The 17,779-nt window shown below is 32.0% G+C and overlaps 1 protein-coding gene across 6 annotated transcripts in view; it reads right to left on the bottom strand.

Moving 5' to 3' along the window:
* Positions 1-17,779, bottom strand: part of LOC111619843 (rho guanine nucleotide exchange factor 18-like) — a 261,855-nt gene that overhangs the window by 180,734 nt on the left and 63,342 nt on the right. For 2 of the 6 annotated variants that reach the window (XM_023361668.1, XM_023361662.1), the window contains exons 1-3: positions 7,349-8,107; positions 7,226-7,278; positions 6,898-7,060 (exon numbers count right to left, since the gene is read on the bottom strand). In XM_023361668.1, coding sequence (XP_023217436.1) covers positions 6,898-7,060; positions 7,226-7,278; positions 7,349-7,379 — 247 coding nt within the window. In that variant the 5' untranslated portion in view covers positions 7,380-8,107. Of the gene's footprint in view, positions 1-6,897; positions 7,061-7,225; positions 7,279-7,348; positions 8,108-8,173; positions 9,591-17,779 lie in introns of those variants that run through there. The other 4 variants (XM_023361666.1, XM_023361665.1, XM_023361664.1 and 1 more) reach the window with 3 other exon arrangements.

The following is a 17,779-nucleotide window of genomic DNA, read 5'->3' on the forward strand; positions in this document are numbered from 1 at the left end:
TATAAGATCAAAGAATATCTAAGATTTTGCAAAGCAGGATGTCATTACTAGGTGCCAAAATTGTCATCTTAATGTCTTGTATATATTTACAGAAGTTCTTGAATTTAAAATAGAAAATAATGAAATAGAAATTTAATAGTAATAATAAATAATATGACATAAAATATATTTTATGTCATAAAGGGTGTTATAGTACCAAATATACTCCCAGAATATGCTCCTTTAAAAGATTATTATGATAAATATGAAACTTTGAAATGAAAATATAATGGAGCCCAAATTTACATTTTGCATTGTCTTTCTGTAATATGCCCCACCAGTGGCTTAGTGGATAAAACCACTGAACACCAGTAGTTGGTCACGTGTTCACATCTGCCCAATGGATTGGTCACGCATGAAGTTTTCTTCAAATTTCTAACCCCTAAGTAGAGGCCAGTTTCTCATAGAAAGTCCTCCCGGGAGATATCCTCCGTTGGCAGATTGCCTACAAGTTGCATTGCCTTACCCCATCAAACGAAACCTTTCAGAAATTTATGCTCAAAATGCAAAAATTCCATTTGGATTGCAGATATCCCACAATAAATATTTTTCAAAACACAGATTAATATTTCATATTTAAAAATTTTTCAATTGCTTATTCAAATGTTGACAATGCTTCTTTTATCATTCTAGGCCAGTGTTCCGCAACCAGTGTGCTGCAGCACACTGATGTGCCGTCACAAAGGTGAAGGTGTGACAAACTTTTACATATTCTGTTAAATTCAAGCTTTATTTATATATTTTTATCACAGTTGCTGTGTTTTTTATGCTTGTATTTCATTCTCTGCCACAGCACTGATGAAATAAGATGATGTTTGTTTATTCTTTATTACAAGCCACGCATTTTTATATATTCTAAGAAATTAAATGTAAAATAAATTTTCTCACAGTTTGGTCTGTTTAATAATAATAATAATAGAATTACATAGTGCCACAAACCTATTAATAGTATCATATGTTTTTGAGAAAAATAACATTTTGGTGTGCAGTGTTGAGTCATAGATGTACCACAAGAAGAAAAAGGTTGCAGAACACTGTTCTAGACAATTGTCTGTAGATTAGCATAATATCTGTTATATAAATCTAACAAATATTAAAAGATTCGATACACATATTGTTCCAAATCATAACAACAAAATCTAATAATAGAATTTTTAATGTCTAAATAATTACAAAACATAAGTTAATTTGTTTAGTTAGTATAATGGATAAGCCATTCTTCTCATCTAGGACGTACAAAAGTTTTCTAAACAATTTTTTTTTAATATTTTAATAATAAAATTAATCCATTAATTATCATCATTATTATTAAATGAAAAGTATAAATTTAAAAAATTTTTATTTTTAAACCGAATGTTTCATTACTATATCAGCAGAATCATGTAAAAATAAAGTGGCATCTCTGAAAATAAATGCAATATATAAAGATGTAACGTGTGGAAAACAATCTCAAATTTTCAAAATAATGTAATTAATATTCTCAAACAGAAAATAAAGTTTATTTTACTTCTAAAATGCACTTTTCGACTAACCTTTTTATAAAAATGACAAATGCAACTTTAAAAAAAAATCTCNGGCACAATATTTCATAGCGGAGACTTAATTATAAAATAAATTAGGTTTCTAGATAAATCCTGATTTATTTGAAAAAATGCGAATTAAAAAAAAACATCGCGTAACGAAAAATCGATGTTAATTAAATTAATAGCGCTGACCTACTTGTTAAAATCTCAAATAATAATTAAGTTTCGCATAAATCATTTTTTCTTCCTATCGTGCCTGTCTTATTACGCTTCACTATTTTTTGTACTCGGACGGTTCGTTGTAAATTTAAAAATTACCAAAAAGAAAAATAACATAAGGGGAAAAAACAGAAAAAGAAAAACACAGTCGGTAGTTTCTCCGAAGACACGGGTACTTTCCTTACAGAATGTTTCCTCTTACGCATAAATTTCTACAATATATTTTTGATAATCTATGAAAAAAAAATAATAATAATAATTAACTTATAAACGCTTAAAACCGGGAAATAACGGCGCGTACGCGTGACGGAGCCGAATAATCCAAAAGATCCGAGTGGAAGGAATATTCGATAAAACAAAATACAATTTCATCCGCAGCTTCAAATAGCCGCTGGCTTACGAAATACCAATATTGATTCTGCCAGGGCACTTTACGTTTGTTTTTGCACCGATATATTTGTTAAACGTTAATTTCTTCGCGTTTCTCTTTTGTATATAATGCCGAGAATTAAAATGGAAAAATCGAAATCGTCTACCCGTGGCATACAAAAGCAANAAACATAATAACAAAGAAATTTTTATTATAAGATCAAAGAATATCTAAGATTTTGCAAAGCAGGATGTCATTACTAGGTGCCAAAATTGTCATCTTAATGTCTTGTATATATTTACAGAAGTTCTTGAATTTAAAATAGAAAATAATGAAATAGAAATTTAATAGTAATAATAAATAATATGACATAAAATATATTTTATGTCATAAAGGGTGTTATAGTACCAAATATACTCCCAGAATATGCTCCTTTAAAAGATTATTATGATAAATATGAAACTTTGAAATGAAAATATAATGGAGCCCAAATTTACATTTTGCATTGTCTTTCTGTAATATGCCCCACCAGTGGCTTAGTGGATAAAACCACTGAACACCAGTAGTTGGTCACGTGTTCACATCTGCCCAATGGATTGGTCACGCATGAAGTTTTCTTCAAATTTCTAACCCCTAAGTAGAGGCCAGTTTCTCATAGAAAGTCCTCCCGGGAGATATCCTCCGTTGGCAGATTGCCTACAAGTTGCATTGCCTTACCCCATCAAACGAAACCTTTCAGAAATTTATGCTCAAAATGCAAAAATTCCATTTGGATTGCAGATATCCCACAATAAATATTTTTCAAAACACAGATTAATATTTCATATTTAAAAATTTTTCAATTGCTTATTCAAATGTTGACAATGCTTCTTTTATCATTCTAGGCCAGTGTTCCGCAACCAGTGTGCTGCAGCACACTGATGTGCCGTCACAAAGGTGAAGGTGTGACAAACTTTTACATATTCTGTTAAATTCAAGCTTTATTTATATATTTTTATCACAGTTGCTGTGTTTTTTATGCTTGTATTTCATTCTCTGCCACAGCACTGATGAAATAAGATGATGTTTGTTTATTCTTTATTACAAGCCACGCATTTTTATATATTCTAAGAAATTAAATGTAAAATAAATTTTCTCACAGTTTGGTCTGTTTAATAATAATAATAATAGAATTACATAGTGCCACAAACCTATTAATAGTATCATATGTTTTTGAGAAAAATAACATTTTGGTGTGCAGTGTTGAGTCATAGATGTACCACAAGAAGAAAAAGGTTGCAGAACACTGTTCTAGACAATTGTCTGTAGATTAGCATAATATCTGTTATATAAATCTAACAAATATTAAAAGATTCGATACACATATTGTTCCAAATCATAACAACAAAATCTAATAATAGAATTTTTAATGTCTAAATAATTACAAAACATAAGTTAATTTGTTTAGTTAGTATAATGGATAAGCCATTCTTCTCATCTAGGACGTACAAAAGTTTTCTAAACAATTTTTTTTTAATATTTTAATAATAAAATTAATCCATTAATTATCATCATTATTATTAAATGAAAAGTATAAATTTAAAAAATTTTTATTTTTAAACCGAATGTTTCATTACTATATCAGCAGAATCATGTAAAAATAAAGTGGCATCTCTGAAAATAAATGCAATATATAAAGATGTAACGTGTGGAAAACAATCTCAAATTTTCAAAATAATGTAATTAATATTCTCAAACAGAAAATAAAGTTTATTTTACTTCTAAAATGCACTTTTCGACTAACCTTTTTATAAAAATGACAAATGCAACTTTAAAAAAAAATCTCTATTGGTATTTAAAAAGAAACTTATTATCATATCTAAAATAATTTATTAAAATTTAGTAATTCTTTTGTACAAAAAGTTTTATGAATTATTTATTTTAATGGAATTTTGTTTTTCTTATATTCTTAAATACAAAATATTTTCCACCTATCAAATCTGTTATGAAAAGTGTGAATAATTATATATTTTTAAAACATTTCAATAAGTAGAAGTGGAATAAGCTTAAATTTGATTTCTGTTTAATTTTTTAATAATCAAATTATGGTGAGAACTCAAAATAAATTTTAACAACTAAATGTTTTTATTCAAAGATAATAAAACAAAACTATGTACAGAAAACAATTATTTATAAATATTTTTAAAAGCATTAAATAGTATAAACTGTTGCAAAATAATACTTTTAATTTTAAAATATGGCATAAAAATATTTTTGTAAGTTTGTGAAGGGAACTGGCCAGGCAGCAAAATATAGTGGTGGAAACCCAGGGTTAAAGACCCTAGTTCCTCAGTCGTAGTGCTTCATTCACCACACTTATAATGGATGAAAGAATAAGCATGCCTGACAGGGAGAAATTGATATAGACATCTTTAGCTTCTGTTTTGCATTCTATCACCGGTCCAAAGCTCATTCCAAATTTTAAGAATTCTCTACTAAAGATAAATAATCTAAATATTTTTATTTTTTATTGTCGTTATTATCAAACTTTTATCTAATATTACAGATAATTGTGATATCAGTCGTTGAAAATTTTAATTATTTAAATGAAGTAAAGATTTTGAACATATTCCAACCGATAAATCATGATGTCATTACAAATATATACAAATGAAAAACTAATTGAAACACTGTTTAATCAGTTTCTACATAAGTTATTGCTTAGAATTGCTTTATAATACTAACAAATATACTTTTTATAAATAAACTTTGATCATTTATAAATTATTTCGTTAATATTAATGTTAAACAAATTCAAAGACAACAATGCCTAGTCATACAATGTAAAGGTGCATTAATTACACAATAATAAGTATATATATATTATATCTTTATTTACAAAAGATGTCATAGTGAAATATTACTTAATAATTTCTTTCCATTAACGAAAAATATCGAACGAAGATCGCCAGCACGAAAACAGCGATTTGTCATATTTTAAATAACTGAGTAACGTGGAATCCGGAACAAGTCGGAGTGGGTGGGCAATAAAATAGTCAAAACTTTTATACGAAAACATTATTTTGAAGATTGTATTACCAAAGACGTGGGTAGTTTAACCACTACGACTTGAAAAATCATCGAAACCCATTTTCGTTTAAAACTCGCCGAATTACGTAATGGAGTCGGCGTCATCGAGTAAAACGTAACCGAAAGTGACGTCATCCAACCTCGACCCCGTCTAGTCGGTGTCGGAACTAGCGACAATAAGCTACAGTACGGGACAAAATAATAACTACGACGGCAGAGATTCCACAACACGGTAAAGAGAATGGCGAAAAGACGACACACGCCACAACAGACAACAGTTATTAAATCGCTTTCTACGAAACATCTACGGGCGACTAACGCAGCTGCACTTACTTTCCATACACCAAATTAAATCACGGCGACAGACACGGTCTAACCCACCTTCGGACCATTTAATGAAACAAAAACATAATCGTGCCGGATGATTTTTCCAGAGTTCAAATATACACTAACTACGACACCGAAGGTAGTCGTATCGAGACACAAGCGACACGTATGCTAATTTAAAAGTTAGTCATTCGAAAGTAGCCGTGGTTGCCGAGAGACAAAGAAACGAGTTCCTTTTACCCATTAGCGCAACAAACGAATTATAAATTTCTATTACTTTCCAAAGACTAGAGAGGGGGGAACCGGTACGGTCGGGGCCACCGCGGCCGTCCGTCTAATAAATTTAAACGTAAACGGCCGAGCTTCGATAGTAAAAGGAACTTATAATTTGTCGGCCGAAGGGTGGGAGAATAACCTAAATACGTCGGCTTAAGACGTGAGAAGTAGGTTAAAGGGATAAAGGAGGTAAACTTTAACTCATTTCTATTAGCGACGAACCGATAACGTCCACGTCGAAGGGGGAAGAACGGTCTATATATAGCGATTGGAGGAGACGGCAGAACAGGTTGGATGGGCCACCGACCTCCAATCCGATATCTGAGACCGAGATCGTTTACGGCAGCGGGACAATAGGAAGAGGAAAGACACGCAAAATGGCATTTACAGAAAAAATCGTCCCCCGTAAAAAGCGAGAGGGTATTTTTATTCGGGACTCGACCACAATGCCAGCGAAAACAATAAAAGTGGAGGGACGAGCGTAAACTCGATGGCGTCCGACTGTACCTATTGGAAAGACGAGGAAAGTGTCGGCGAGTGGGCTAAGGAGGAAGATGTAGAAAAAAAAAGGGTGCACGGGCCGGAGAACTGGTTAGTCTCTCGTTACGACGAACGGTCGAGAGAGAGAGAGAGAGTAATTACGAAAGCGGTCAACGGTCCGTAAAACTGGGCGGAGCTTAACGCCAGGTCGGATGGCAATTAATCCGAGGAAGGAAAGTAGGAAACGAACGGCCCATATCGTTTCTATAAATGTACTTTCTGCGCCTCCGTTTATCTCGTCCATTAAACGTAGCCTTTTGTCGACGAAATGGCTTCCGATTTTGGCGTGTCAGACGTTAATTTAACGAAATGTCCGTCTAAAAACAGCCGCCGGCCAGAGAAATTAATGCAAAGTGTCGTTTGGTTAATACGTATCGAACAATAGGAAACTCCGACCGGCGTAACGTATTATAGTAATAAACCGGAACTTCCTAACGTCTTCTATTGGCCGAGGCGCACGAATCGCTGTAATCTCGTTAAGTACGGATTCGTTCCGGAAACGTAGAGAATGTTTATCTTATCGGAGGCACTTACCCGGTACGATGCCTCGAAGAGTCGAGCCGTCTTTGGCCGCGGTGTACGTAGCCGGCGTCACGTGTCGCACCTTGGACCCCGTGTACACTAGATAGAACTGCGAGTGAATCGGATCGTAATTCGAGCCTCGAACGTCCACCTCCAAACTCAACTCCAGTCCACCCTGAAAATACCAAATTGCTGTTAAGAAAAGAATTTACTAAGTCGACCCCTTCCGTTCGAATCCGATATTTCCCGTCGGAGTAACGGAAAGGTCGACGTCCCGTAAATGATAACGAAAATTTCATCGCCAATTTAAACGTTTGCACAAGTATTTAGGGTTACTTACGTAAATGGGCGAACTGGACGGCACGGGACGCATGGCGCTTAAACCGCAGGATCCTGAAAAGAGACGAAAAAAAGAGTCGAGCTTAAATGAAAGGCTAATCGAACGGAACCGTTAGAGTAACACCTGGTATTAATAGGATGGCAACAGATGACATTATAAACAGGAAGGGTGGTCGTATTTTCTTTTGGCCTTAGGCCGCTATTCATCTCGGTCGAATGGCAGCTAAAGTGCAGTAGATGTACACTATCGTTGTTATTTACATTAGCTCCTTCGAGAACCTTGAGATGATCTATCGGAACACCCACTAGTTTTAGCTGTTAACGCCGTGTGTAATGCACGGTTCCGTTTTCTACAAATAGAGCCGAAAAAGGAATGACTATTTTATCCCTCCCCTTTTTTTCTATTAAGTTTACTGGAATTTACGGTGTATTTTTATTCTTAGTACCCGCCGGTTAATCCGTTGGCCTTAACCCACCGAAAACGCGGGCGTTGGCGGAGGGGGTTTCGAAAAAGCGGCGCTCGCCCTCCCTGGGATAATGGTAAAAGTGAATGAGACGTGTAATATAACACCTCCGACCGCGGGACGATTCGTCTTTTTGTATCGATGCAATAATACTGTATTCTATAAGCTACTCGCGAGAAACCCAAAAATTAATAAAGTAAATAAAAATCTATCCGTGTAATTATTTGTCCGCCAGCTTTGTCGTCCCTCCCGGGAAATTTTTTGCACCAGAGTACGAAATTACTCGCGGATTCTACGTGCAATGGGCACGTAGAATCCCTTAGAAATACGAGTACTTCGTAAAGCTCACTTAAAGTAAAAATATTACTGGTATAATAGACAATATCGCTAAACTACCTACATACTAAATAAAGAATATAAAATAGGAAATTTAGCAATATTTTAGCATTTTTCATATTAGAATATTAACCGAATAAAGAACTTACTCCTGAAGACGGTTGCTTCGGATATCGAGCAACGAATCTCTATATTTTTTGATAATTTCGACGTTTAAACCTTATCAAAAATAAATTTACAGTGCCGTAAAACAATATAAAATTAAAAAGATAATTCATGTCGTTAAATAGACTGGTGGATCCCACGCAATTCGTGTCGCACGTTAGTCAAAGGCAGTAGAGGCAGTAAAGGCCGGTCAGTAGAGGTAAAATCGTCCGAATCTATAATGCCCTATCACATTATGTTTATCGTAATTTTTACGAAATGACGCAAAAAAATACATCTCGTGACGTGTGTTACATGTAAATATAAACACTCGAAACGTCGTATATGCGTACGAAATAGGCGTAAACACTTAACGCGCATATATAAACTTTATAGAAGTCTATACGTGTGATGAATAGGACGGAGATAATTATTGCCAAATTTCCCCAATTATAATATCGTTTAATCTTTATCGTATATTTAGAATTTTCCACGCTTATCGTAAGTAATTCTGACGCGTATTACCTGCCAGATTTTTCGGAATTACTTTCGTACGTAACTATAACTAGAAATTCGCGTGGAGAATTATCCGTAACCAGAAGTTTACGCCCAACCTATAGATAAAAAGGCAAAGAATTTTGCCACTTAGACATCGATTCGGATTTATTATCGCATACGAGAATGTGGCACGTCTACAAACGGCTCGGTGAGGAAAACGGCCATCCGTTTCCTGTAAAACGACACAATTACGAGAGAACAATTCTTTTTATATCGGGATGAACTTGAAAAATCTTTTTCTTATTGTTAAACTCGAGTTTGTTCCGAAGATAACAATAACAACATTGTATTAATAGCTCTTGGATCTACGGAAAAGATTTTATCGCTTTCAAAATACGATAGAAGAAAAGTATGATATTAACGAGTCGGTTCCAAAGGTCGTTTCGCCCGACCTTCGAACGATCAAAACCAAAACTCGCTTCATCGAACGATATCGTTTTACTACCCGAACAGAAAATAAAATAACCAGAATGTAACAAACCCCGCTTATAATATTCCGCCAAGTTCAATTAATCCAACGATTTTACGACTTTCCTGCCGCCACGTCCACCTTACGTAAACAATGAGTTGCCACAAAATGCCTACGTTGCCTTACTTTTTTTTTATTTTTTACTAGAAGGTTCGAAAATTCGCGAATAAGAATACAGCAATTCGTTGCTCTTTGTTTATTAAATTAATATAAATATTTTGGGCATAACATCCTGATACAAACGGAAAATAAAGTATTTCTGACGTGTCGCTATATAGAATTGACGATTTCGTTACATATTGAAGTAATTAAACTGGCAATAACGTTAGGAAATTAAGTTTTTCTTAATTTAGTCCGGTGTTCTTAATAAACTGGGTGCGAGACACCTTTCGGGGAAAACAATTTTTACCTTTCGCTAAAATCTCTCGAAATAAAATATATCAATATTTAAGAGAACATTAGGCAATACTTTATTTTACAATCAAGAAAAAGACTTAATCAATAAATTCAAGCGAAGAACTTGAAAACGTTCAAGAAAATCTTAATTCACCTCTCATTCAATACGATTTTTGGAAAAATATTTTTGTTAATTGAAAAATTGCATTTAATTAACATGTCTTTCTTCAATTAACGATACTTTTAACGCGGGATTACTTATCAACAAATACCGGAAAAAACAAAATTCCGCGTAAATTTATGCTCCAAGGAGCCTCAAATGATTGCTTAGGAAGTTATGCAATCATTAACAAAAATATGTTGCGTGATTTTATAATAACACTTTAATGTTTCTAAATATACCAAAAACTTTTATACACCATGTTTTGTATTCTACATTAGAAAAATACATTAAAACCACGTTATTGATCATAGTAATTTTTCGGCAGAAGTTGAAAAAGCACAGTGGAATTAAAAGTTGGTTAACCTGACCATTTGTCTGCCAGGAAAACATGAATTTGCATATATCAGTTTAACATAAAACAAAATACGGTGTATATCTTTCCTGAAAAATTCATATATATCTTCCACACTGATTTAGATAGAGTTTACATCAGTTTACTCGCGTTCTCTTCGAAACTTTGATATAAGTAGAAAACGAATATTCACTGAACTTCTTTAGACACATAGGAAGAAATATTCGGAATATTTCGAATAGTTGAACGTGAAAGAAATCTGAAGGGAAGAAAGTGACAAAATACATTACAAATTAAAGAATTTGTAAGTTTGAAGATTTACATTAAATATGTCTGTATATGAAAAATTATTTATCGTATTATAATTTAAATTAAATAAATTAAATACACGATTAAAAATTGCAGCCTGGCATTGTGACGATGTCACAATAAATAATTACTCGTATTTATATTACATTTATACGAAGAAGTATTTAGAAATAATTGAAAACTTCTAATAACTGTTAATTTTGTTTACATAATGATTGGTTTGAAAATATATTACATAATGATAATGATTCATTTGAAAATATATTACATAATTAAATAAAGTTTGAATTTTTCATACTAAATTAATGCTAAATAAAGTTATGAACGTCATCAAAAATATTTAATTTATTGAAAATAATTAACTACTTATTATTCGCAATTAGTATCTACAAAGGTAATTGTATTTTTATATATTAATATATTATTACTTTGAATTCGCATAAAGGAATTGTTTAGTGTAAGTTTTTCTTATTTAATATTTAAACAGTTAATTTATCTGATGTTTAAATAATTCATTAATATGAAAAAATCCATTATCCCGAAGGAGTTAATTTATCATTAATAACCAAGTTTATACAATTACCTTTTATTAATAAATTAATAATAAATATTTAATTCTATGAGTTATGAAATGTCATTATTTAATACAGAATTAATTTCTACATTAAAATTATTGAAGTATCTTTAAAAAATTTCATGTTTACAATTAAGTATAACATAATAAAATATATCAATATTTAAGAGAACATTAGGCAATACTTTATTTTACAATCAAGAAAAAGACTTAATCAATAAATTCAAGCGAAGAACTTGAAAACGTTCAAGAAAATCTTAATTCACCTCTCATTCAATACGATTTTTGGAAAAATATTTTTGTTAATTGAAAAATTGCATTTAATTAACATGTCTTTCTTCAATTAACGATACTTTTAACGCGGGATTACTTATCAACAAATACCGGAAAAAACAAAATTCCGCGTAAATTTATGCTCCAAGGAGCCTCAAATGATTGCTTAGGAAGTTATGCAATCATTAACAAAAATATGTTGCGTGATTTTATAATAACACTTTAATGTTTCTAAATATACCAAAAACTTTTATACACCATGTTTTGTATTCTACATTAGAAAAATACATTAAAACCACGTTATTGATCATAGTAATTTTTCGGCAGAAGTTGAAAAAGCACAGTGGAATTAAAAGTTGGTTAACCTGACCATTTGTCTGCCAGGAAAACATGAATTTGCATATATCAGTTTAACATAAAACAAAATACGGTGTATATCTTTCCTGAAAAATTCATATATATCTTCCACACTGATTTAGATAGAGTTTACATCAGTTTACTCGCGTTCTCTTCGAAACTTTGATATAAGTAGAAAACGAATATTCACTGAACTTCTTTAGACACATAGGAAGAAATATTCGGAATATTTCGAATAGTTGAACGTGAAAGAAATCTGAAGGGAAGAAAGTGACAAAATACATTACAAATTAAAGAATTTGTAAGTTTGAAGATTTACATTAAATATGTCTGTATATGAAAAATTATTTATCGTATTATAATTTAAATTAAATAATAAATGTATTGAATTAATTATAATAAAAATTATGTTTATAAATTTAAAATGTGAATTAAATTTGAAAGGGTAAATAAAGCTAATAAATGTTATAAGTAAATAAATTATAAACATTTTATTTTATTTAGTTACAAACAAAGAAAAGCACACAGAAATATTAATATTTTTATTCTTAAAATAATGAAGGTGTTAATATTCTTAAATATAGATATATTTTCATTCTATTATAATTTGTTAAGAAAAGAAAAAAGATTTTACATTATTAATACAGTATATTTTTTGCTAATGAAGAAAACAAAAATTAATTATTTTCGTTTTCTTCATATACATTATTAATATTTAATAAAAATATACATTCAATTATAACCTAAAGTTGCTGTAATTTATTAGCAATGNGACTTACGAAATACCAATATTGATTCTGCCAGGGCACTTTACGTTTGTTTTTGCACCGATATATTTGTTAAACGTTAATTTCTTCGCGTTTCTCTTTTGTATATAATGCCGAGAATTAAAATGGAAAAATCGAAATCGTCTACCCGTGGCCTACAAAAGCAAACTTGCGTAAAGACGTTAAACAAATATGCCAACTAGAGAAATCAATACCTCCATTTCCAGACGGAAGATTCGACCTTGTTCGTCGACCCTCCCCACAGGTTAATAACAATAACAACAATGATAAAATACTCTTGTTATTTTTTTTTTCTTTCTTTCTTTCTCGCGTATGTGTGTGTATAACGGTAAAGTATCGGAAAGACCCAGATTTTATCGGGATAACGATTAATTTTCGAGGAAGTTCACGCTTGGCAAACGCAATACAATCGACGGATTCGATAGCGAACTGGATGCCAGCTAAATTAAAGATTTGGCTAATCGATAATTATAATATTCCCGTAATATTTACATTAATGGCCGCGTACGAGATTAGATAGTGGAAACGCGACTGGCGTGTAATCGTACCAGATTTCTAATAAAAACATTATAAATATTTCAGAATTTACGTGACCGGAAAAAAAATCTATGAATATTGGCGGTCAAATTTTTAAATAAATGCGGCCGAGAACGACCGTAAAACTGCTTCTTCGGAATCGTTAAGAATTAGTCAGCCTTTAAATATTAAACTGCGCAATTTAAGTAACCGATAAGGACCTCTTTCCAACGTTGGCAAAGAGAAAATAAAAAAATAACCATCTCTTAAGAGCGTAATCGCTATTTAATATTCAACGTCGGATTTTAATGTAGTTATTACCCTATCTTTAATGTTTAAAAGTTTACGAGGCTTACAATAATCGAATATTTCGATAAAAGAAAAAGTCCGCATCCGCATTCGTACCGTAAAAGCTTCGAGATTTGTTACTCTTATACTCTATCAGATGCGACGATAATAAAGTATAAAAAAACTAGCAATTATTTATCGCGACGCGGTCGCGATGCCGGGCCGCAACTTTTAATCATATTTTTAATTTATTTCATTTAAAATATACGCTATCCGCCTCGAATTAGTAGTGTCTTTTTCCCCGTAGAGTACGTCATACTTTTCCGTTAGCGACGAAGCCGTCTATCTCGGGGGAAAGTCTTCGAATCGAAATTAAGGTGACTTCCGGTTTGCGTCACAAGTTCGTATCTAGTTAATCCGGGCCTCTCGCCCTTAAGCTTGTCGTATCTGTAATTTCATTTATGTAACATCGTTCTCGACATTAAGGAAAGACAGACGGACGACAGTGGGAATGTATAGTCTATAATTTTTTTCAAATTGCAACCCAATAATATAAAACAAACGAATCCGAGTCCATCGGGTTATTCCCACAAATGGCGCCGTGTTCCGCTTAGCGTCGCGGGCGAAAATGTCAATCGAAGAGCATTTTCCGATATTGGATTCGAGTTACCGGTAATCTCATACTTGTTCCTTTAACGGTTTCATGAAATTATACACAGGTAAACGGAGATGACAATCCCTGTCTAAAGACTACGTTAATTGTTTCCGATGGGATAACTGACAACTCGCGACAATATTTCCACGTATACCGTGACGTTTATTCAAATTTCCTTTAGTAGGAAGAGTTAAACCTCTTAAACGACTTAATTTCTTCTAATCCGATTAAGGATGATGATTCTTAATTGATTTATTAAGTGATTAATAGTTTCTGCGGCGTAATTATATTTGAATGTGACGAGGATACGAAGTTAAGTGACAAGATTAATAATATTCTGCTCGGACTTTTCTTCAATATTTCCCCCCACGAATTGTCCAATGCGTATAAAAAAATCTTTCACTCGTTGAAAACATTAATGGTTTTTAACGTTAAAAACTATTTAACACGATTTAAAATAGGATTTATAAGTTGCGTAAGAAATAAAATTGCAATTATTACTTTTATCGAGATATTTGTTTCGCGTGTCTCGGGACATTATTGTCTATAATTATGTTATTAATAAATTCACAAAAATCGATGAATGACTTTTCTGTTATTCCTTTATTAAATACAATTAATGGAAATATTTGAATGATAACTTGGAAATGTTAAAAAGTTAAAGAGCCCTTACGTGTTTTTATAGTGATAATTTCTAATTATTAACATCAACGTTCACATAACCGAATTTTTAATAAACCATTAAAATACGACATAAAAAGAAGAAAAATCACGGAATGGAAATTAGCCCCCGCTCGAAGCGGGCCGATAGGAAAATCAAAACATTTTTCTATTCCCCAAAAGTAACGAGCGTTTTGTAGTCGGAATCAACTTCCTCGTTCTTTTCCGGCTAATACATCCGGAAAAAGTGACTAAATAAAATGTTCTGAAAAAGTATCGACGGGATGTGTCATTGGTAAAGTTTCAAAAATAAACTGTGACGACAGTTAACTCGTTCATTCTTCGCCCTATTCTATCAGTCCTAGCTATTATATAACCCGCATCCACTTAATCGAATTAACCGGTTTCTTCATTCTTCAAAGACCTATGCAAATCGATCGAGAATACGGTTATATTATTCTCCCCCTTCGATTTTGATCCACCTCGGGCCAGTCACCCGATAATTATAAGTACACGAGTAACGTCTTACTGAGGGTCGTGTCGCTACCTCAGAGATGTGATTTTTTATTTCAATTTTTATATTTGTAACTCCAAACTGAAGAGGGGAGTACGCCAGAAATGCATATTGGAGGAAGAAATTAAAGTTAATAATGTAAAAGAATATTAAAAGAATCCCGTCCTTGGTGTAATAAGTCTGGAAATGAAATCAGCATTGAATTAATACGTGATAAAGTTTTGTTTTTCTTATCATTTTAATTTGTGCCGCAAAACGAGGAAACATTATTAAACGAGGCAGATTTGCTTCGGTTGACGTAAGGAAACATACTGCTAGAGTATTTCTATACGCCGTTCAACGCGTAGGGTTGATCTCTGCCAAAAACCGTGCAAAATCTTTCAGTTGGGATGTTATATATTTCTATCGAGTAACGGCAGAAAAATCTATTTCGAAAATATGCGAGAAATAACCGACGTGTTGAACCGTATACTTATTCTCGAGTGTTAAATTAAATCAATACCTATTTCGTTATTTATAGTACGGAAACTACACTTTAAACGCGGGGCTGTGTCTGATAACGGCTCAAACACGTGTCTCGCTATAATAAAAATTAGTTAATTGGTAGAGAATAAACTAGTCTAGTGTTAGCACTCACTAAGTCCGAAAATCTGAACATCGTCTTTAATGGCTAGAATCTGTTTTAGCTCTCTACACATTAAAATATTAAAATCTCCACTTCAAAAACTGCGCTACGCAGTTGTTTTACGAATTCAAACATTACGTTTGGTTAAATTTGGCTTACAATAAATAACTTGCGTGTTCATATTTGCGATGACGAAAAATCAAACATTAAAATGAAAACTTCTGACTAATCTTGAAAAATTCAAAGTTATCTCATCTTTAAATCCACGCTACTCCAGAAATCGAAGATTAAACAAGTTTATACAGCGATTAACTCTGTCCTTACGAACATTGACATTAATAAAGATTATTGCGATTTATTGTGACTCGACCCGTTAATTCTCTAGCCTAGAAACAAAACTCGGCCTTAATTTTCAAATAAATAAAAACGCAATATTATATAAAAGTTTTAAAATACGCGGCCTGAAAAATAACAAATTGAATAAATTGATTTAAATATTTCTAAACTGGTCATTAGAAAAATAAAGATGCTATTTACGTATACTTTTTAGTGTTCAAATTTTCTCATTTGGTCATTTCTTATCTTGTGGATAGTTCTTCAGCATTAATCAATGACATATTTTCGACAACTTATCCAAAATTTTGTGTAGTAGATTCTTCAGAATTCTGTTCGAGTAGTAAATCATATTTAAATTAAGGATTAGAAATGCCTGTCTTAAATGAATCTTTTCACGCGCAACCGACAGATTCTTTTCTATATAACGCCTACGAAGACTGAGTAAAGAACATTCTCCCGAAAGATTATTCTTCGCGTATTAAGAATATTTTAATTTATCGTAATACTATTCTTATCGTATTGAGTTCACGTCCACGTTATGTAACATTTATAAAGATTCCAAAATAACTAGTCGAAATTCCTGATTTATAAATGAAAAGGCGTTCTAAAATAAATTCCACTACCTCGAGAAATTACGGGTTAAGACCTAAATCTATTCAACAATTCGTATATATTTTTTAAAAAATCTTATAATTTTCGTAGTGAAATAAGTGTGAATATTAATCGAACCATAGAATTAAGTTAAGTGAAGCGAATAATGCCATCAGTTCACGCTTTAGCGCTTTTACGTGTACTTTTCGAACTTTTCAAATATAATCGCTGCGTGTTGGGATTACGGGAGGAAAAACTAGATAATTGCGTATTCTGTAGTTTCTACCTAACAATTTTAACAGCCAATAAATAAATTTCATACATTCTTGGGGTACTTTTATAAATCTAAAGTTCTAGTCATTTTGCAATCCTATTTAAACGCCTAAATCAATTGTACGTAAAAATCATAAATGTAGTTTGCAAAATATATTTACATATCTAAATTATGCAAAAATATATAGGCTAAATATTTATCCTAAAAAAATTCTTTTAGAATAAACATTATCTGATATACAGTACATAAAAAAAAAAAAACTTGAAAAACTGCACAATTTATAAAAATGTTTCTGTTATAAGTTAATAATTGATTAAACGGTTTTGTATTATTTTAAATACGATGTTTGATTTAACTCCACCATTTGTTCGCCTCAGAAATTGGCACTAAACTCAAACAATAATGAGATCTCACGCGAGTTTGGTGATAACAAGGTGATTAGCAATACAAAAATCGTACATTTAGTAATTACTCTATTTAATATTTATGGGAAAGGTTCGTTTTCGACTATTGCTGGCGGCTTTATATCGAGGTTTCACTTATTTTGTTATATTTTTAATAAAATTATAAGTGTTTTTCGTACGATTAATTCGCAAAAAGTGTTATTTAAAATTACGGTTCGCATAACGATTCGCATAAACGTTTCGAGAATTTGTATCGATTTTTCACACTTCAATTAAGATACTCCTACATAAAAACTACTGTCATCATTAAAATAATAATAGCAGCTAACAGTAAGCAAAGAATGTTTTCTATGAAGCTATTTATTAATAGAGGAATTTCATAATTTAAATTTTTCACTGGGGAAAAAAATCATTCCAAACGGCATTGTTAACATACGCAATGTTATTCTCCTTACACAATATTTATTATATTTTTTAGCTCAATAGATTTTCTAAATCTAAAAAAGAGC

This window comes from Centruroides sculpturatus, unplaced genomic scaffold (genome assembly GCF_000671375.1).
Source record: "Centruroides sculpturatus isolate CEXI.00-Female unplaced genomic scaffold, Cexi_2.0 scaffold138, whole genome shotgun sequence".
Taxonomy (NCBI): Eukaryota; Metazoa; Arthropoda; class Arachnida; order Scorpiones; family Buthidae; genus Centruroides; species Centruroides sculpturatus.